General features: G+C 35.0%; 2 protein-coding genes and 1 long non-coding RNA gene across 5 annotated transcripts; 1 reads left to right on the top strand and 2 right to left on the bottom strand.

Moving 5' to 3' along the window:
- Positions 1–855: 855 nt before the first annotated feature.
- On the bottom strand, positions 856–15,193 carry LOC122418170 (uncharacterized). 2 transcript variants are annotated; one of them, XM_043432233.1, is made up of 10 exons: positions 13,942–13,967; positions 13,541–13,614; positions 13,266–13,371; positions 12,764–12,988; positions 6,277–6,397; positions 4,473–4,678; positions 3,159–3,371; positions 1,972–2,131; positions 1,586–1,760; positions 856–1,324 (listed from the first exon to the last, which is right to left on the bottom strand). In XM_043432233.1, exons 1-10 carry the CDS (start codon positions 13,945–13,947, stop codon positions 1,243–1,245), a joined length of 1,368 nt encoding a protein of 455 aa, XP_043288168.1. In that variant the 5' UTR covers positions 13,948–13,967; the 3' UTR covers positions 856–1,242. The 2 variants fall into 2 exon arrangements, with proteins under 2 accessions (XP_043288168.1, XP_043288169.1); XM_043432234.1 differs by lacking the exons at positions 13,541–13,614; positions 13,942–13,967 and adding an exon at positions 14,507–15,193.
- On the top strand, positions 10,171–14,215 carry LOC122418171 (uncharacterized). The gene is made up of 3 exons (XR_006262458.1): positions 10,171–11,511; positions 13,942–13,987; positions 14,089–14,215. It is a non-coding gene; the product is annotated as an uncharacterized lncRNA (long non-coding RNA).
- A 1,335-nt stretch (positions 15,194–16,528) lies between the features above and the next one.
- LOC122418180 (antichymotrypsin-2-like) lies at positions 16,529–22,190 on the bottom strand. Of its 2 annotated transcripts, none has more exons than XM_043432248.1 (9): positions 22,037–22,190; positions 21,699–21,828; positions 21,421–21,609; positions 21,221–21,350; positions 20,818–21,050; positions 18,466–18,669; positions 17,924–18,062; positions 16,901–17,042; positions 16,529–16,798 (listed from the first exon to the last, which is right to left on the bottom strand). In XM_043432248.1, the coding sequence occupies exons 2-9, from the start codon at positions 21,771–21,773 to the stop codon at positions 16,705–16,707; spliced, it is 1,206 nt and encodes a 401-aa protein (XP_043288183.1). In that variant the 5' UTR covers positions 21,774–21,828; positions 22,037–22,190; the 3' UTR covers positions 16,529–16,704. The 2 variants fall into 2 exon arrangements, with proteins under 2 accessions (XP_043288183.1, XP_043288184.1); XM_043432249.1 differs by having other exon boundaries at positions 21,699–21,811; positions 22,037–22,145.
- Between the last annotated feature and the right edge of the window lie 339 nt (positions 22,191–22,529).

Raw genomic sequence — 22,529 nt, 5'->3', positions numbered from 1 at the left:
AGCCTCGTCTCGCGCATCTCACTCCATTTCGTCCTTGAAACCAATCTTCCTCTTCGCTCTTTCTTAATTTATTCTCTTAGCGAAACATTAAAATTTTATCTAGATAATTCTAGAACAAAAGAATCTATAGATAATAGGATAATATGGGGGGCAAAACGGACTTTCCCGAAACTGAAATTTCATGAAATGCATAAAATTTTTTTTTCGCTTTCAAATCATGTCCTGACCATAAATCATAGTAAATTGTTGAATTCCACGGTGACATCCCCAAAAAATTCAAGTTTCAGAGCAAAATAGATCCCAAACTACTTTCTCACTATACATTCGTTTTTTTGACTTATTTTTAAAAATCACAATAGTAGTCAGAGTACGAATAAGAAAAAAAGGTTTTTTATTTATTTTTTACAAAAATTGCACTCATAGCTGACATCTTCGTCTTCAACACCTGCACACAAAGTGTGTGCCCATTTTTTGCATGTTACACAGTAAATCCAATCTTCGGAGGACGTCGAATATAACCCTTCGCAAAAAATGCAAGAAACGTATTCAAAAGACGAGGACTTGGCTGTCTTGGTGAGCTTTTTTTTCTGTCTGCCAAACTGCTACATTTCGAAAAATTTCGATATTTCGATTTCTATGCCTCTGAGGGGCTGTGTCCGTTTTGCCCCGATTTTTTTTTTTTTTTTTTTTTTTTTTTTGCGACATTCGGGAAACAAGGATTGGGCATCAATTTTGGGGCTCAAAAATAGTTGAATGACCATATGCTCATCAATGAAACTTGCTTAAATCCTTAAGTGTCCATTTTGCCCCATACTATAATAGAATAAAAAATAAATAAATGAATAGAATACAAGATTCTAGATTAAATTTTCTTTTATTTTCGTCTTTGACAATTTCAACGTATTTTAAATATCAGTAGTTGAACCAGCAGTCATTTTATAAAATCCGAAATTTTCAAGCAGGATCTTCTGGTTGCTACGATGTGCGAAGGTAGCGTCGTTTATTTTTTCGTTTTTCGTTGGTATTAGTTTTTATTCTACGCAGTAATATTTGAAAAACGGTATGGGCAACCGAGTTTATTTTGAAGTAAATATACAATGATTTTTATCATTTGTTTTTACTACGTAATGGACAAGCTTGACTCGCAATTTAGTTTCGGTAATCGTTTCCTTTGCTAGCGTAACGCATGGTTGTTGAAATACTTGCTACGCGAATGCTGCGAGCGTAAAAGTTAATTGTCCATTATATTACCACACAGAATCCACTTTTTTTGGGCTTACCGGGAGCTGGGTGGCCTTTGCTCACAAAGCTTTTTTCAAGTTCCCTGAAAAGAACAAAATTCAATGCGATGTACATTTAAAAAAAATAATAATAATAAAAAAATCAGTCTTACAAAGAGGACTCTGACATCGGGCTTGAGCAAAAACGTTATCTGCTCAGTCAAAAAATTCACTTACAAATTCACCTTATAAAGTGTGTTGCTCAGCTCAAGCCGCTACTCATTTTAGCAAATAATATTTTCATATTTTAACAACGAAAATCATTCTTATATCGATGTTTAAATAAATGTATATTATTTTCTTACCGGCCAGTTATTTGGATAGTAAATACAGGAACGACGTCTTCTGAGGCCCAAATGTTTCTCGCGGCGATCACCATCATGTAAGGACGATTCACCTTAAACGGTTCCGCCTCAGTGTCGTGGGGCACCCTCCCGATGACTGGAGTCCCGGTGGTAGCTCGTCTCTTCCTAGTCTCGGCTGTGTAACAAACAAAAATCCAAATTACGTAAATCCATCAAGATTATTTTAATCGTCGATTGTAAAGAAAATTTCGAAATTTTTTTTTCACTCTATAATGCTGCACAAGTGCCTTAAAATACTCTTTACTCTCATTGTTCTTTCTATTTAAAGTGCTCGTTGATTTTTTCACTTGTTCAGAGCGAATAATAAAATCATTATTAGTAATTACTCGAGTCAACAGTGCCTGTCTCGTTGATGAGAGCAGAAGCTGATACAAAAGTCTTTATGGACGGAGCTCCTGAAAACATTGATCCGAATTCGCTTGTACCCGTTGGAAATACCAGATCATCACAGTGCGCCGCATCGGTGCACGTGTACGGAGCACCCCGCTGCAAATATATTCATTTTATCAAATAATACCAACCGAAAGAAACATGCAATCTAATTATTAGATTTTCATTTCATATTTTTGGAGAGTTGCAATTTTTCGAGAAACCTCAATTTCCCGAAGTCCCTAAAAAACTTCCAAGCAATCGAAATGTCGAAAAATTTAAAATTTTTTTCTTTTTCATTTCGTACATACTCGCAGATAAGTAAGCAGCAACCTGATAAATCATCGTTGACAACGTTTTTTCACATTCCCAAGTTGTAATACTTTTTTTATTTTTTTTAAGACTCTTGTTGCCATTTTTGAAAATCCTTTTTTTTTTATTCTCTTATAATAGTTAAATACTCTGTAAAAATTTCTCTCTGATGAATATCCACGATGAATATGTCGATATAACATAACGTCAAATAACACGTTAAAATAACATTGGTACTTGTCACAGAGTCGCGACAGCGACTCTGAGACAAGTACATTTTATATGTTATGCGATGAGTCGCTGCCAGAAAGTCTTTACCGGAGCGATAGCGTTTATTCCAACTGTTTTCGAAAATTTTAAAAATTTGTCTCTTTAATAATTAATTAATTATAGCATTTCAGAGAATATTGTAAGTTGACATATTTTTTTATTTTTTATTTTTTTTTCAACATAATAGGTCGTCGATTTTCGTGTTCAATAATAATAAAATCGATGAAAATGGAATCGATGCGTACTCGATTGCGCGTGTGTCGGAACACTTTTGATATGTGTGCGGAATCTTCGGTGGATTCGGGACACTTAATCGGACATTTTGTCCCAACGTGTTGTTATTTTTGTTGCGTTTTATTTTTGTTCTATTGTATTTCTGTTGTGTCTTATTTTTGTATGTTATTTTGTCTCGAGTTATTTTAACGTTATGTTATATTGACGTGTCGCCGATGAAAACCGTAACGGCAAAAGTATTATTATACGGAATCGTTCTATCGTTGAAACGCACAAAGTGACCGCAGAGCTGAAGAAACATTGAATGAGAGCTAAAAAAAATACGTACCTCGAGCAACTCGTCACAATAAACACGACACATCATTGATTCGGCCTTGAGTTTTGGAAGATAGAGTGTTATTTCGGTACGACTCCATGATTTTAAGAAGATCTTGTTCATATCCATTTTAGAAATTTCATGTAGAAAAGTGTGGGCGTCGTTGGGGCAATTGTTGTTCATTACTATTATGAACATTGTAAATTTATAATTGCCAAAGTTGTGCTGTAAGTAAGGATGCGGTTGATTTTATAAAAAAAAAAAGAGCGATGTGAATTGAATAATGTTTGACTACTATTCGAAAAGATTTTTGTTCCAAATGGTGCATTCGCGTTGGAAAGTCATTTAAATTGAGAATGTTCCAAATAATTATGACGAAAAACATGGAAAATTAGCATAAACGTTCAACCGAAGTGACAAATCGAATGATCGAAAACGCACGAAAAGGAAATACTGAAAAAGAATAATTTTAAAAAGGCGATTAACCCATTAAGGCTCAAATGAAGTGAATTCAAACGTTTACTTTGATTCTTTAGCATACTCACAAAAATGAACATTTTCACAGGCAAATTAGTCATTTTTTATGTTTTTAGGGTCGCTATTCCGAATGCCGCAGAGAAAATTTTGGAAAAAAGACATCTCATCATACTTTTTTAAGGAAACGCTTAATGTACAACTAATTTGAGCACAAAAAGCCACCATCTTGAATTTCACTATTTTGACATCGAGATTGTTATCAACGACTCCAAAACCCCAATAAATGTTACTTTCTCTTAAAAAATACGATACCAAACCGATAAATATTCGTAATCATCCATTGAAATGAAAACTCATCACTTCAGCCGCCATTTTGACAACACCATCATGGAATTTTTTGTCCTAAGGCAGGATCTTCTTGTCCGAGTATCGGAACCACTTTTCTAATAAGTTTGGGAATGATAAAGAAATGTTTTCCCATTGGAAAATAAAGAAATTGAAAGAAAAACGATGAAAAATCCTGTTTTTTTTCACGTTTCCTCAAAAAAGTATGATAAAATGTTTTTTTTTTCCAAAATTTTATCAGCGGCATTCGAAAGAGTGACCCTGAAAACATAAGAAATGACCATTTGCCTATTAAAATGTTCATTTTTGTGAGTATTCTAAAGAATCAAAGTCAACGTTTGAATTCCGTTCATTTGAGCCTTAATGAGTTAAAATAGTCAAAACTTGGCAGAACTGGAAAATTTGATTATAAACATTGATCAACGATTCCACGATGCCCTAATTCTACTTGGTCGAATGCAAATACAAAATAGCCAATGAACTGCACTCCCAAAAGATGTTTACCTGCAAAGGAATTTCAACGAATTTCGCATTGAAATCATTGAGATAATCCACGTGATACAATCCTTTTCTAACCATCACCGATACCATTATTGTTTCAGCTCCATCTTGATGAAACTTCATTGATTTTGTGTTATTTACGTCAAATGGGTATTTCCAAATTGGTCTGAAGGTCAATTTGCTATGAATGCTAACCACATTTTCTTCTCCTTAAATAAAAATATTTTTATTTGGTTTAACTCACAAGAGACGTTGTGAACATGAAAATAAATTAAAATATTCTCCATTCCTTGTTCAGGGTAGTATATTTACTCTAATAATTTGAATAAAAATTAAAAAAAAAGAAGATAAAAAACATGGAGCAGGTTCAACTAGGAATTTGTTGAATGAAATTATTATTATTTTTTTTCGGCAGTATTACGATATCTGTGGCCCCAAGTTTTGACTATGTAGTCTTTATATTTGGCCCAAAATAAGACTTTTTTCAAGAGTGACAAAAATCGAAATTCGGCCTTTTAAGGGGTGAAACAGGGGGTTGAAAGTTGAAGCATTATAATGTTTGTGGTCCCTAATTCTGACGATACAGCGTCTATATTCCATCGAAAATCAGACTTTTTTTTATTTACTCAAGATCCAAGTTCGACCATTAAGGGGGTGATAGAGTGGTTTCAAAATTGCAGCGTTTTTATAATGTATATTATTTGTGGTCGCTAATTCTGACCATGCAAACTTTTTTAAACAAAGATAATCGGAACTCGGCCTTTGAGGGGGGAAAATGAGAGACATGAAGTTTGCGTATTATATTATTTGGGGTACCTAAATTGTTTAAAAAAAATTTGCAAATTAAATGTGTTCTTTCGGGGGTTCTGCCCCGCGGGGGGCTTCGCCCCCCCGACCCCCCGTTGATGGTTGCGTTCACGGATATAGTTCCGAAAGGGACACTTCGATTTGAACACCCAGCTTTTGCACACATAAAAAAGAGGTTAAAACAAGATCACACCTAAAATTTCAACCGCGGCAAATGTTTTTTAAAATTTTTATCACCATTTTTGTGTGGCGGTAGCCAACTCGCGACGACGCGCACAGAGCACCTTCGATGTATGTGCGGAATCGTTGGGTGGGTCTGGAGCACCTTCGATGTGTGTGCGGAATCGTTGGGTGGGTCTGCAGCACCTTCGATGTGTGTGCGGAATCGTTGGGTGGGTTTGAAGCACCTTCGATGTGTGTGCGGAATCGTTGGGTGGGTTTGAAGCACCTTTGATGTATGTGCGGAATCGTTGGGTGGGTTTGGAGCACCTTCGATGTGTGTGCGGAATTGTTGGGTGGGTCTGAAGCACCTTCGATGTGTGTGCGGAATCGTTGAGTGGGTCTGCAACACCTTCGATAAGTTCCAAATAACTGCCGAACACTTTTTAAATTACTCATATATTCTAGAATATAAACGCCGAATTTCAAGGAAATCTGCCAAAAAATACTTTCTCTTAGAAAAAATTTAAAATCTCTGTTTCACCCCCTTAAAAGCCGAATTTCGATTTTTTTTACTCTTTAAAAAAGTCTTATTTCGGGCCAAATATGAAGACTACATGGCCAAAACTTGGAGCCACAGATATCGTAATATCCCCTTTTTTTCATCTCGATTCTAGTATTTTCTCATCCAAGATCACCTAGAAAACTATTCGTGTGAGGTATTAGATGCACTTGAATACCATTTTTTATTTGACTGAATAACAGCTCGTTCGGTTGAGACAATTTAAAATTTCGTTTATTCCGATAAAATAAATCTTCGATAATTAGATCGATTCTTTACCTGCTATGGCCGCGACTTCCTTGTAAGATACCCTCAAATTTTCTTGAGCCCATTTAAACCCATCGATTGGCTTGTTTTTAGAAGTATGCGCAACTTCCGTCGATAAGGTGAAACCGCAGTCCTGCGATATTTGCAACAAATCAATTGAGGCTAAATCTTTAAAATGACATTTCAAATAGTATCATTTGATTTACTACGATATCTGTGGCCCAAATTTTAGAGCATGTAGCTTTTATATTTCGCCTGATATAATAATTTTTTCAAGGGTGATTAAAACCAGATAATTCGACCGTTAATGGCCGAATTTCGAAGGGGGTGAATGACGTTTTTTCTTTTTCTTAATTCGTTTCGTCGCTTTTTTTTTTAATTTTTGAACGGTATTATTAAATGTTCAATAATAGGTGAAAATTAAGCGCAAGTGTCATATTTTTCTTTTTTCTTCATCCGAATGGTAATAAATTCAGGATTAAGGTAGTTCTCGCATGAAACGATTTCCTTAAGAAAATCTTGAAATTTGCACAAAGCTTAAATGACTGTTTGACTGACACGCATGTCAAATTTCAAAGGATTCGTCTCATTGGTTATTGAGTTAAACGTGTTTAAATATGAAGAAAAATACACAGGGTTATAGGGACTATGCGTAAAAAATCTTTTATCTTTCCATATAACGAATGAACGCTTCTTACGAAGTTTATGAAAAACGTACACAATAACAGTGAAGTATATAACGAAGGTCTGGGGAAAAATTCGAGACGATTGTCTTACTAGTAATAAAAATATATTACGTTAATGATTGAACGTAATTGGTTATGGGCACTCGTATAATCTCACATCTGCTTATTTCGGCATTTTGATTCTTCCTGGCTTGGCCCATTTCTGCTATAGCCTTCTGTCTTTTAATTAATACTTTTTTCTTGATCCATTTCCCTTTGTGTTTTCCCTTTGCCCTCTCTAATGTAACTTTTGACATAAAAAAAGCTCTAGTAGCCAGGGACAAATGAAATTTTGGGTTCGTCCAGTGTGGATGCCCGATTAATTAATGGCTTGTGTAATTTCATTCACCAAAAAATAAGTTGAAAAAATTTATTTACAATTTAGACGCCTATAAAATACGATCCTTCGGGCATGATCTACCTTAAGGTAGAACGGTACCTCTTTTGCGAGGCAGGCGGTGAGAGGGGTACTCCTATGCTTTAACATGGAAAGCGTCTCGTCTTACCAACTGCACGTGAATTTAGTTTCTGCTTTTCAATTTACATTAAAAAATGATAACTATGTACTTTTACATGAAAAAATAACTATTTCAACTTCCTAATTCTTCCTAATGTTGGCGAAACAAAAAAGCTTCTTTTTTTATATTTGAAAATATCGAACATTTGCTTTGATAGCAGCAATGCAGGGTTATGGTTTCAATTTTTGGCTGTTGGCTGCTCTACTCGCAAGCGCGATGACAAGCTGTAAGTCGCACTGTTTATAAGATACCACGAGAGTGCGCGTTGATCGATGCGACGTTGCCGCGTTTGAAGCTGTGTCCGCCAGAAGAGAGAGACAAACTTCGTTTATTAGTTTTTTTTGCACATTCCAGACAAACGGTACGGTAAAATCACTGCAAATTTCGCGAACAAAAATTTTACATACTGTCCAACGTATCTCCCAATTTGCATCAAAATCCCTCTTTTTTGCTTCCTCATAGAGGAAGTTATGTGACGATGAAAATTTTTTTTTTTTCACTTTTCAATGTCAACGTGTTCAAAATGTCCCAAAACATCGAAAAATCATATCTAGAAAAAATGTCCGGGTGTGTGCGCGTGCGTGTGCGTGTGTGTGTGTCATGGCACTGCAAAATTAAAAAGCTTATAACTCGGAAACGGTTTGAGATACAAGGCTACCGTTTTGCACAGATGTTAATCTATATAAGCTCTTCATTCTCTGATAATTTTGTCAGAATTTGTAAAAAAAATACGAATTCTATGATGTTTTGGAATTTTCAAAAAAAGAGTGTCGACGTTCTAACTTCCGAAAATTTTAAGATTTATTACTGATTTTTTTTTTTTTTTTATATAAATAGATTATCACAATAGAAAGGTTGGTATTGAATTTGGGAAATATCGGTTAAGCGGTTTAAATTTTATGATTTTTGGAATTATACGAAAAAATGAGTTTTTCAAAAAATCGTCTAACCGCTTGAATTTTTGGAAATTTTGTAAGATATTGTGTCTTGAGGACGCAATTTGCAAATTTTAAGGAGTTTCGGTACAGGGGATACAATGTTGCCATGCTAAACCATGCTAAAAACATAAAAAATTTCAAAAAGTTTAGAATTTTATAAAATTTGGTGAACATACACTCCCGTCCAAAAGTTTGAGCTCACCCGTCGAAATTTCAACCTACACTTAAAGTTTGATAACTCAATCAAAAAATAACCGAATCGAATTCAACAAATGCCACTTTAAAGAGGACAAATTAAGCTTCAATTTGCCATCCCGTAATATTTTTTATAATTTTTTTTTTTAGCCGGTACGCTCTTTAGGACAGCGCTGTTTTTCGACAAATTTTTGGCCTTCTTAAACAGGCTGCCTATCTAGTAGAAATTTTTTCCTTTACTTTTCTCCATGACAGCTTTGAAGGGGATAGAAAAAGCTTCAATTTTGTTTTTTAGAAAATATCATACGATTTTTTTTCGCAAAGTTATCCTAATTTTAGCTAAAAACGAGGAATTTGAAAAATTGTTGTGTATCTCAAAAACTTTGGGGGTTCAGAAGAAATGTCAAAGGGGTAAAAAGTTGTGTCATTTTATAATAAACTCGCTGTAATTATTTTAGATTTTTTCGTTGAAATTTTTTTTTTTCGATCTTTCTGGTCGGGACCCGACTGACAGAAGCGATTTATCTCGAGAACGATGGGGTTTGCGATAAAATTTCAAGAAAGAAGATAGATTCAGATTGTAATTTTAAACTGATTGACATTTTTCAAATTTTTTTATTGATGTTTTTTTAGAATAAGCGAGGTGCTTCTTTCAGATTTTATCGCAATCACCATGTTATGTAAATAAAAAAAAATAGTTCAACAAATCGCTCACCTTGTTTACACCTGTTTCTCATCGAAAAAGCCACCTTTAGCTTTGAGAACTGCGTTGACGAGTCGTGGCATGCGCTCGATCAATTGGTCGATTATAGCTGGATCCAGATTCACCCAAGCGTCTTCAAGCTTTCGCCACAAATCACCGGCAGAGGAAGGGCAAATCGTTCTAATTTTCCGATCAAGCTCCTCCCACAAAAGCTCGATCGGATTTAGATCAGGAGATTGTGGTGGCCAAGTCATGTTAACAATCACTCCATTTTTTTCCTTGGTTTCTAAATATCCTCGACAAAGGAGGGAACTATGTTTGGGATCGTTGTCTTGTTGCATTACAAATTCGCGGCCGATGGTCCTGAGACCTGACGGAATTGCATGCCTGATCAGGATTTGATGGTATTGCTCTTTTTTCATGATCCCTTCAACTTTTATTAAATCGCCGGGACCGTGTCCAGAAAAGCAGCCCCATACCATGACCGAACCACCTCCATGTTTCACGGTAGGCAGTAAACATTGAGGTGCCATTTTCTCCGAGCACGTTCTCCTGACGTAGACTCGTCGTTGAGAACCAAAAATTAAAAATTTCGACTCGTCCGTCCACAGTACCTTTTTCCATTGGTCTATTGTCCATCCTCTGTGTTTCAGCGCCCACTGATATCTTTTTTTTTTATTTACTGGACGCAGAAGCGGTTTTTTTACCGCAACGCAACCCCTCAGTCCAGCACTCAGCAATCGTCGCTTTATTGTTGTCACCGATACCGGAGTTTTCCTGGTGTTCGCGATTTTTGCCCTGATTTCGCTGGCCGTCAATCTCCGATTTCTCTTACTCATGAGAACGACGTGCTTGTCTTCTTGTGAAGTCGTTACCTTCGGCCGGCCTGAACGATGAGCATCGATATAGGAGCCCGTTTTTTTAAATCGTTGAACAGTTGTTCGAACTCCGCAGTACGATATTTTCAGCTCTTTTGCGATTTTTCGGAGCGACATTCGCCTATGATATAATAAAATTATACCGCTGCGTTTTTCAACAGGAATCTCTTTTTTTCGAGACATTATTTCGCGATTTTATTGCCAATTTTGGATCGGATTTCTATAGAAAGCGGAGTTGCTGAATTTTATGCACACGTACTCACACGTTCGAAGTTTTCACAAAACTGATCTGCTTTCTGACACCGTTAAGCATATTTCACAAAGAATGTAAACAATGCCGAGATCCGATACCTTGACCTGCAGAAGAATGTTTACATCGATATAAGTTACTTCACCGTTCAAAATAATAAGTATCGGAGCTTGTCGTTCTTTGCGCGTCCCGGCATTGTTTACATTTTTGTAGAGAAATATGCTCAACGTTTCCAAGAAGCAAATCTGTTTTATGAATATTTCGAATCGTGTGTACAATGAATAAAATTCACCAACACTATTTTCCATAAAAATCCGATTGAAAATTATCACTAAAATCACAAAAAGAATGGACTCCTGCAGAAAAATGCAGTAACATATTTTTATTAAATAATGGGCGAACGTCGCTACAAAAAATTCTCGAAAAAATTAGTATTTTACATAACAGAGTTCGAACAACACTTTAGCGACTTGAAAAAACCAATTCCTACGATGGTCATCGTCCAGGCAGGTCAAAAGTGACTACGTAACCGGAAGATAAAAACATTATTCTCGTGAGCAAGAGAATCGAAGATTGGCAGCCAGTGAACTTGAAGCAAAATTCATTGACATCAGCAATATCTCGATATCAATGTTGACCATAAAGGAAGATTGCTGGAGGCTGAACTGTGGGAGTGCGATACTGTAAAAAAAAACCGCTACTGCGTCCAGTCAATGAAAAAAAAGGTACCGATGGGTACTGAAACATTGAGGATGGACAGTGAATCACTGAAGGAATGTTCTGTGGACGGATGATGTAAATTTTGAGTTATTGGTTCTCAATGACAAGTTCGCGTCAGAAGAACGTGCTCTCGAAAAAAATGGAGTGATTCTCAACTAGTTTTGGCCACCACAATCTCCTAACCCAAATCCAATCGTGTGCTCTTCCTCTGCCAGTGATTTGTGGCGAAAGCTTGAAGACCAACGAATGCCACGAATCGTCAATACAGTCCTCAAAGCCAGAGGTGGCTGCTTTTTCTATGAGAAACAGGTGTAAACAAGGTAAGCGATTTGTTGAACTATTTTTTTTTATTTACATAGCATGGTGATTGCGATAAAATCTGAAAGAAGCACCTCGCTTATTCTAGAAAAACATCAATAAAAAAATTTGAAAAATGTCAATCAGTTTAAAATTACAATCTGAATCTATCTTCTCTCTTGAAATTTTATCGCAAACCCCATCGTTCTCGAGATAAATCGCTTCTGTCAGTCGGGTCCCGACCAGAAAGATCGAAAAAAAAAATTTCAACGAAAAAATCTAAAATAATTACAGCAAGTTTATTATAAAATGACACAACTTTTTACTCCTTTGACATTTCTTCTGAACCCCCAAAGTTTTTGAGATACACAACAATTTTTCAAATTCCTCGTTTTTAGCTAAAATTAGGATAACTTTGCGAAAAAAAATCGTATGGTATTTTTTAAAAAACAAAATTGAAGCTTTTTCTATCCCCTTCAAAGCTGTCATGGAGAAAAGTAGAGGAAAAAATTTCTACTAGATAGGCAGCCTGTTTAAGAAGGCCAAAAATTTGTCGAAAAACAGCGCTGTCCTAACAAGCGTACCGGCTAAAAAAAAAATTATAAAAAATATTACGGGATCGCAAATTGAAGCTTAATTTGTCCTCTTTAAAGTGGCATTTGTTAAATTCAATTCGGTTATTTTTTGATTGAGCTATCAAACTTTAAGTGTAGGTAGAAATTTCGACGGGTGAGCTCAAACTTTTGGACGGGAGTGTATTCTTTAGTGCCAAATTTGACAATACAAATTTTTTAAGATTTTTCTTCTACACAGTTATCGAGTAATTGATCACTAAAGTTTACGTGTATAAGCATAGAGTTTCCATATATATAGGTATACATTCCGGGCATAAGAAATCTGCTTTAATTCCTAATTACTCGATAACTAAGTAGAAGAAAATTTTGAAAAAATTTGTGTTTTCGCACTTGATGTTGAAGAACATTATCACCAAATTTGATCAATTTCTTAATATTTTGACTTTTGTACCGAAACTCCTTAATTTTCAGCATTTTGATACATGCTACCATGCCATCTTGAACAAGTGCCGCACCCAGAATTGTATAATTCAAAAAAATTTCTTATTTTTATTATTCTTCATACCCTCGTAGTCTTAATATTTTTGACAGAATTCGCAATTCAGGAATTTGAGCTTGATTTTTCTACATACTCAGACACTGCGTATCGCTCGATTGCCCTTAATGGAAACAATCAATTATGAAATTGATTTTTACTCACCTCTAGAAGTAGCCACACCCCTAGATAAGCGGTTTTTGCACGTTCTAGTTCGATTTTCTCACTGAAGCCAGCCTTTTCTAGGTATAATGTTTGCGTCGTACTTTCATCAGTAGCTCCGTAAGCCAAAATAGATGTCAACATGAAAGCGTTCATGGGCGCTATCATTTTGAATTTCGATTGTTCGAGATCACGAAGCGCCTGTCGAATGCACTGATCACGAAGCGCCTGTTTGTTTGAAATAGAAAAAAAATCGTATTGAAAAATCATCGTCAGCTTTTATGCTTCACAATTTCGAACACCTCGTGGCTGTGCATCGCTGTGAATTTTTACAACTGCCACCATCCTTGGGACAAATAATCATTTGAAAACGATTCCAAGTGATTTGATAACCCGCGTGAACAAATTAAATTTGTACGATTCCGAACGGATTTTTATTTTTAAGTAGTTCGTTGAATCATCGCTTGATCCTAAATCATTTATAACTTCACCAAAACATACGTACTTTATAGTATTTCATCGAGAAGGTGAGCGCTGATTCTCGGATCTGGTCTATACTAACGGCCATGCTGTTGGAACTCCGTGTGAGTTTATTGGAATCATGAATGCAACTGCAATTGAAAACGAAACTTTATTAAAAGGCAAAAGGCCCAGTAATTTTGTGGAAATTAAATGAACTCGTGCCACGAATTTTTCGCAACGTTTTGTTTGAGATATGTGACGTAGCTTTTGAAGCAGCACGATTTTTCACCATAATATTCGATTGGAAATTCAAATCACCTGGTGATTTTTCGTATGAATTCGATAAAAATATTTCCAATAATTGATAACATCGAACGACGCGTTACTATGAGGTAACTATTATTCTTGAAATCGTGGGCGAGCTTATTTTCATGGTAATTCTTTAAATTTAAAGTAGAAACGTTGATGAAAATAACTCGGTTCGTGTCGGCAGCGTATGAAAATCGTGTCAATTTTTTTACTTTTTTGAAAAACGATGATAAATTTTTGTTTTTTCGTCCGGGCTGCTTCAGTTGATCATCAAAAATGACATTCCGTTGGGGAGGCTTTAATTTTTCATTATTTCCATGAATTATGGGAGTAGGTTTCAAAGTTCCTCGAATTTTAGCATTTCTACGTGTATAACTTTTACATATCACACACATCCTTAAATGTTATAGGTACATTATGGTACATCATGACCCGACAACACCATAACTAGTCACGGTATGTTGACGCATGACCTTTTTTTATAATTTTTTTTTTTTTTTTTTTTTTTTTCAAGAAAATTCTATAAATTTGTTAATATATTTCATGGCAATTTACAGGCATCAATACAGAAGATCATGATAATAAAAACAAATCCGTACAGACTTCGATGTGTGTGCGGAATCGTTGGATGGTTTTGTTTCTTCTAAATACTTCTAAACTTCTAAATATATTTACTGTTTTGTCGATGATATTGTTTGATAGGAACGTGATTAGTACGTGACGATTGATGGATTCGCTGTGCCCGATTGCGTCATTATTTTTCTTCATAATTGTTTATTTCGTTATCGTAAAATGACATTATTATATTATATTATATTATATTATATTATATTATATTATATTATATTATATTATATTATATTAGATTATAAAATGACAAAATTATATTATACGGTGATGCGCTTAATTTCTATTTCACTAAATAATCATTTGATTAAATTCCCTTGCTAATACTAAATATATTTTTCTACTTACGCAAAAGTTTTCGACTCCGAACGGGATAGATTCAGCAACGGTAGAAGCTACGTAATAGAAAAAAATCGGTTTCTAAAGAAGCACGATTGCTTACCACCACCACCTGATCATTTTTTCGTATGAATTCGATAACAATATAATTTTTCCAATAATCGAAAACGTTTAACGACGCAGTACCGTATGAGGTAACTATTCCTGAAATCGTGTGCAACCTTATTCTCATGCTAATTTTTTCAATTCGGGGGGCAGAAACGAAATAGCCGAAAGGAACAATTGCATCGAGTGCATTTCAAGGCCTCATCAAGATTGCTTTGGTTGAAAAAATTCTAAGAAATTTTACCGAATAAATCAAGGATGTTGAAAAAAACTCGATCCGTTTGAATAGTTGATGAAAACCGTGGAAATTTTTAAAACTCGCGCGTGCATGAAACATTGCCTCGATCATAGTTTTGTCACTAATCGACTCGAGTTTGTGAGTCATCGCGATAATAATATTGTTTCGAAGGAACGAGATTAGTACGTGACGATTGGTGGATTCGCTTTGTCCGATTGCGTTATTATTTTTCTCCACAATGATTTATTTCGTTATCGCAAAATGACGTAGATCTTCCAAGTGTTTCTCACTCTATATTGAGTCCTTTAAACGAATCTTTCTCTTCGTCCTTCTTGAATTATTTTCATAGCAAAACATTAAAATTTCGTTGTAAAAAATTTGAGAAAAATTTAGTAAAAAAATTAATATTTGCAAATTGCTTTCTCAAGATGGTCAAGATGCACGATGCTTAAAGCTTACGCTATGAGGTGCTATATTTTTCATTTTGGCTTCCTCATAGAGGAAACTTCGAGCATCGTGCATCTTGACCATCTTGAGGAAGCAATTTGTAAATTTTTATTTCCAGCATTTTTTTTGTATACAAGAAAATAATGTATTTTCCCTACCTTCTTTTACGAACTTTAATTTATCTCTTTGTTTAAATTCACTTGAAAAAAACTAAATGACGAGCCATCAGAAAAAACAGTTTGCAACTTTCAATTTTCATCGTTTTTCTATTTACATTGAAATTAAATAATTCCGACAACTTTGCTGGAAAGTATAGAGAAAGTACAGACTTATACACAATATCTTTGAAAATTTCTAAAAATTGAAACGGTTAAACGATTTTTTGAAAAACTCATATTTTCGTAAAATTCAAAAAATCATAAAATTTAAACCGCTCAACCGATATTCTCCAAATTCAATACCAACCTTCCTATTACGATAGTCTATTTATAAAAAAAAAAATTATTAATAAATCTTAAAATTTTCGAAAGTTAGAGCGTAGATACCCTTTTTATGAAAATTTCAAAACGTTGCAGGATTCGTATTTTTTTATTACAAATTCTTACAAAATTATCAGAGAATGAAGAGCTTGTATAGATTAACATCTGTGCAAAACGGTAGCCCTGTATCTCAAACCGTTTCCGAGTTATAAGCGTTTTAATTTTGCAGTGCCATAACACACGCACGCACGCATGCTCATATGCATCCGGACATTTTTTCTAGATACGATTTTTCGATGTTTCGGGGCATTTTGAGCAGATTGACATTGAAAACTGGAAAAAAAAAATTTTCATCATCACAAAGCTTCCTCTATGAGGAAGCAAAACGTTTTAACTTTAAAATTTTGATTGTAATATTAAAAAAAAAAAAATAATATTGTTAGTTTACAGATACATTCATCATATAAATATGAATATGCTCATTTTTTTTTGCAAACACTCGCATTGATGCCGAGAACGTTCACCATCAACGTGCACACGGAAAACAAAAGCCCGAGGCAAAGCGGGCCACTCAATTGGAGAAATTATAGTACTTTTCAATTTTTTATTCCTGCAATTTCAATAAAATGCGCCTCGACTGCTCGTTTTTTATTTCAAGAAGCAGTCAAGCAAATAAATGACAAAAGAAAACAAATAAAAAATGAAAATTGGAAAAATTGTTTTAAAAAATAACAAATTTTCCAAGAATCTCAATTTTTATATTTGTAAAAATATTCTAATCACCTGGAAACAAGAAAACAACAATTTTCATTATCTTCGAACTTTTATCATTTTTCCCCCCGGTCCCCCTTAAATAACAATCACAAATCTACCGTACTCGATGACAATTCGCAGCATCGAATTCTCTAAGCAAACAGCAGCTTATAAATTACTCGTTACTATATTATCATACAGGCTCGGCCCGACGATAAATCTTCGTCTATTTCCCAGGACTCGTCCGAATCAGAGTCGTCTGCATGGTGAATAAAATCTCTGGTAACAACAACGAATTCATGTTTGATCATTACTAAAATCAATTGAATGTGCAAACGATGCAAAATCCTCGAACAAAATCGCCCCATTATTTCTCCTTACCTGTCAGGAAAACTAAACGACATCAACATAGTTGGTTTGTCGTCCTTAATCGCGACGACATGAGCTACGAAGAGACGATTTACTTCGAAATCTCTTGATTTTAAGAAAGCTCTATCATAATCTGCCGCCGGCTCAAAAGACTCTGGTAAAGATAACAAAATTTCGACAATTTTTTATTTTTATTTTTTCATATATACATTAGGGTGAGTTGAAAAAAATCGATATTTTTTTTGCTCCGGCTCCACAAGCATTTCTCTTCTTGTTATGCCAAACGATGAAGTTGGCCGAAAGGAGAGCTCGAAATAAAATTATTCCGGCTGACTGACCGCCTATTTCAATTTTCCATAAGAATAACACGTGAAAAAAAACTTCGGTGAATATTCGTCCATATTATCCGTAAAAAAAATCTCACAGATATTCTATTTACGTACTTTTGTAGAAAATTCAACCCCCTAAAAATAAAGTCCTTAGAGCCATTTGCCTAGAACCAACCGTTCAACGGTTACAGCAGTTTGAAGTTTCTAACGTCACCCAGCCAGATTTCGCATGTATTCGAAGTTTCACTGGTTTTTTTTTTCACGTGCTATTCTTATGGAAAATTGAAGAATGCGGTGGGCCGGCCGAAATAATTTTATTCCGAGCTGTCCTTTCGGCTGTAGCTTCATCGTTTAACATAATAAGAAGAAAAATGCTCGTGGAGCCGGAACAAAAAAAATATCGAGATTTTTTTCGACACACCCTGATATACGTACAATTAAAAATATTTTATACAATCATAATTTCAATATATTATTGTTATTGGTAATATTTTGGAAATTAATCATTGAATAGTAGAAAAAACAGAAAAAAAAAACAAAAATAATATTATAATAAATAGAATTGTACATGAAATTTAATTTTCATGCAAATGCATTGTAAAAAAGAATTTTTTTCCAACAATTGTTCATTTAATTTTAATTCGTCGAGGCTTGTTTTTCAATTGGAAGCAAAAACCCGGCGATCATTCATCGAGACCAGACTCACCTTCGCTGTTCTCGTCTATCTTTATTAGAACGTTCGTACGAGTTTCGATTTGTGGAGATGGTGATGCTACTCCGTTGAAGTCGATTGGCCCTTTTTCATTCTTCGTTGGTTCACCGGTAGCCTTGCCAGTAGCATCGCGCTGTAAGCAAAATTTTGTTTGTGTGTTTATTCATAAAGAAAGAAAGACCTCGTCGCATTTCTGCAGCTGTGATCGACTCTCAAATCCCAACAATTGCATTGTAAATTGAAATGAAATAATAAAACTTTCTTTTTATACCAAAAACTCGCAAAAATTTGTAATTTTTTCTCTTCCTTTCTACCTCTCAGAGCTTGACTGCTTTTTTTAAAACACGGTCGGTGAAAAAGCACCCGAATGGGAGAAATTTTGGGAGAATTCAAGTTTTTATCTCGAAAAAACATTTAAAAATATTGGAAGGAAAAAAAATTTTTTTTTCTTCAAATGAGAATAAAAAATTCGAGTTTTTTTACAGTGCCCCGTTTTGCTACGATCCACTCGTGTCACATAAATCATAAAAGCATACCATGGCCAATTTATCAACGTGCAACGAATACGTGAAATTTATTTTCAATTTCGGAAGATACACGCCTAATTGCTTCTCCGGACCTTTCAGCAGTGTAGTCAGATCCAAACTCCTTATCTTCTCGACAAAGGCTTGCGACTCTCCCGTGTAATCGCTTGTCATTCGTATCACGAAGATGCTCATCCTATCGTCGCCAATCTCCGTCTGCGCACAAATGTGCGATTATAAAAATAATTTAAGGAAAAAAAGTCCTCGCAAAAGATGGAACTTTGCAGGCCAATTTGTGAGGTGCAGACACCACCGAAACTTAAAGAGGGTTGAGTACGAGATCAAAATAATCAGAATTTGATCAAATTTGGTCATAACATTCTTTGGCATCTTGTGTACAAATACAATTTTTTTCAATTTTTTTTACCATATCGTTATCACATAATTGAGCCTTAAGGAGTTTCGGTACAGAAGTCTAAATATTAAGAAATTGATCAAATTTGGTGATAATGTTCTTCAACATAAAGTACGAAAACACAAATTTTTTCAAAATTTTCTTCGCATTAAAGCAGATTTCTTATGCCCGGAATGTATACCTGAAAGGCTATGCTTATACACGTGAACTTTAGTGATCAATTACTCGATAACTGTGTAGAAGAGAAATCTTAAAAAATTTGTATTCTCAAATTTGGCACTAAAGAATATGTTCACCAAATTTTATAAAATTCTGAACGTTTTAAAATTTTTCATGTTTTTAGCATGGTTTAGCATGCCAACATTGTATTGCCTGTACCGAAACTCCTTAAATCGAAGTCCTCATGCACGAGATGTATAACAACTGTATGTATGTAAACTCTATGCTTTTATACGTGAACTTTAGTGTTCAATTATACTCGAGAGCTATGTGATAGAAAAATCTAAAAAAATGTATATTGTCTTATATATTTTGAAAGAATACATTTACAAAATTTTATGAAATTCTTATAATTTTGAAATTCTTAAGGTATTCCTTTCACGAACCCGAAATCCCTACAAAAAATTGATTTTAATTTACAGTAAAGTACAACTGCATCCGAATAGATGGGCGAAATTTCAGGTTAGGTTATCGACCATTTAAGGAAGTACCCTCGGTAAATCAATTAACAAACAGAAAATTATAAAAATTTGTAAAGATGTCAAAATCTTTCGAAAAATGAGTCAGTTAAAATTTTGTGACGTTTGGTTGACTTTGAAAAGAGATATCAATGATTTAATTTGAAGCAGTTAACACGGAGTCTTATGTGAATCTGTGATTCAGACGCACTTTTTAATTTATAACGTTGAAGTTAACAAACAGATTTTGATAAAATTTGGAGAAGATATAAACGAGTGTCCAATGAACATTTTTCTTTTTGGAAAACATGCAAAGCTTGCTTGTGTTCTAAAAAATGACTGGAAACAAGACAAGGTTTTTGAGCAACACGCAAATGTGCGGCAACACCGCAGAATTTTAGGTTATGGCGCTTCATTCGGATATAAGTTACAGCAGCACTTTCGAAAACGTCTGAACATGCGCAAATTGAGTCAACGATAGAAACACAGTATTGCAAAAGAAATATTATACATTTGTAACGAACATTTTGTGTGTTTCATGCATCAATTATTTTCGGAAACAATAAGAAATAGAAAATATGAAAAGAAGACACCGTCAATTTATTCATTTTTGAAGTCTTCTTTGAGGTTAGGGATGTTTCTTTTTCCGTACACACTTCGGATTTCTTTACCCACTGATGAAAAACGAAACACGCAGAAGCTGGGTTTCCTATACGCGACTATACGTAGATTCAATGCTTGTACATGAGCACGCACACTAACCCAGGGGCTACGGTGTTGCCAAAATATATATTACGTTACCCATATTGAAGACCAAAACTCTCTGACTCACTACGTACCGAGGGTACTTCGTTAATGAAGAATTAAAATGTCAAAAATCGTAAAATTTATACGGGAGCTTATGGAGAATCCGTCATCACCACATTTCTATATTCAATAATCCGTACACTGAATAACCCTACATTCCTGATACAAACTATCTCACGGATATAAAAAAATGTAAGGAATCCATAGCAACGATAAAAATAAAGGGTTATCGAATGCTTAAAAAAAATATCAACGATAGAAGTTGGAAAAATGGCAGAAGCTTTTCCCATATAACAGCGACTTTTCACAGGTTAGGAATCAGTCCAAATTTCGAGTGCCCTAGTTTGCGACACCAAAAAATACGGCCCTGCGAAAGGAATACCTTAACATGCTTTAGCATGCCAACATTGTATCGTCGCGATCCACCCTCCTTAAAGGGGTCAAGGACACATTTAAATAGTTCACCTTCAGAGGAAGCTCAATGAAAGATGCATTGTACTCGCTGGGAAGATCATCTGCCCGGAAAATACCTTCTGTATACATCATCCGTAGTCTAGCCGGAGGTACTTTAATGTTTGGATTTTGATTGACGTAAAAGTCCCTCTTTACTGTGTCTGAGGGCTCGAATGGGATTTGCCAAATTGGTCTGAAGGTGACAGCGTTGTGGAAAGAGATGTGTTCGTTAGCCTTTTTCACCACTTGAAAATAAAGAGCATTGAAAATAAGAATTGGGATAGTGAAGCAGCAGGCTGCTTTGAGTAGGTCAAAATCGATTCGAGTTTTGGAACTCAATTGGCTCGTTCGATCGAACAGATAAACTGGAATGTTTGCTTAATAATTGTGCTCGAATTGGGAAAATTAGTTTTACCATCCAACGAAGTTGTTTGACGAACACCCAGCTCTGCTCGGAAGACAGTTTTAATGAATTTGGCGAAATCAGAGTTGAGCTTGATCTGACCAGGCAAGCGGATTTTTGGCTCTATGCGAATGCCATTTTTCTGCAATTTTTTCAATGAATTTTATCCGGGGGTCATGAACAGTTTCATGAATTTAGCTTTGGTTACTTACAGCCAATTCGTCCAACAGCTGCGTGTAACCGATTTTCGCTGACTCAGTTTTATCTTCGGGGAGACCAATTTTGTTGAAATATTCTTCTCTCGTTTCTCCACGAGCTCCATACGCCAACAAGGAGCCGGTAATGAAACTGCTCAACGGTGCTATCGTCTTGTCAGTGTCGATGACTTGAGCACACAAAGCCTGCTCGTCAAAAATCAGGTAATTAGATGCTCGAAAATCAAATAGAAATTTGTTAGTTTTTTTTAAATTAATTTTATTGGATCACGTGCTTGAAAATATTCGGAAGAAAAACTCTTCAACAACTCCTTCACGAATTTTTTCTCCTCTCCCGCTGGAATCGCCATCTATTTCGATGCCGGAACGTCGTAGAAGCTTGTCGGACCTTAAAACTCGAAAATGCTTGTAAAAAATAATGGACAAATGAATGGATAATTGCCACTGTCGGTTGTCACGAGGATTTTAGAAATTTGAGATTTAAAAAAAGTTATAAATAGTCTACTTGAAAAGTTGGAAAACTATTTTCATGAAAAATGTTCTTTCGCATAAGAAAGTTTGAAAATATTCTCGAAATTTCGATCAATTTTTAATGGTCTTGTTATAAACTTACAAAAACTTTGAACAAATTATTAGCTCGACGTCACTGCTGCCAATACTCGATTCCACAAGAAAGAAGCTTCAGTTAAGGTAGTTTTGAGTAGGAGAAACTTTTTTTTTTCACTACAGCATCGCTCCCCACCACATTAGTATAATATCTGGACTTTGATAACATTGAAGTGTTGCCTGTTGTGCAACGGTTTCCAAAATCTACTGGGAACTCATTTTTATGGTAATTTTTCCAATTCGGAGTAAAAACGAAATAGCCGAAAGGAATAATAAAGTATTTTACACCATGTAAAAAAAATATATAAAAATGCATGTTTATGGTAGATTTCGTAAAAAGTAAACGAGAAACGTCAATATTTATTTATAAAAATACAATGTGAATTTTATAATTCAATTTTTAAAATCGTCCTTTTTCATCTGGTTTTCAAATGTCTAACACAATCTAGATTCTTATCGTGCGCTCTGTGCTATTTTGAAATTTTACAAGTTATTATGCA

Source organism: Venturia canescens, chromosome 11, assembly GCF_019457755.1.
Source record: "Venturia canescens isolate UGA chromosome 11, ASM1945775v1, whole genome shotgun sequence".
Taxonomy (NCBI): Eukaryota; Metazoa; Arthropoda; class Insecta; order Hymenoptera; family Ichneumonidae; genus Venturia; species Venturia canescens.
Note: the sequence above shows the minus strand (reverse complement) of the source record. Positions and strands in the feature narration are given on the sequence as shown.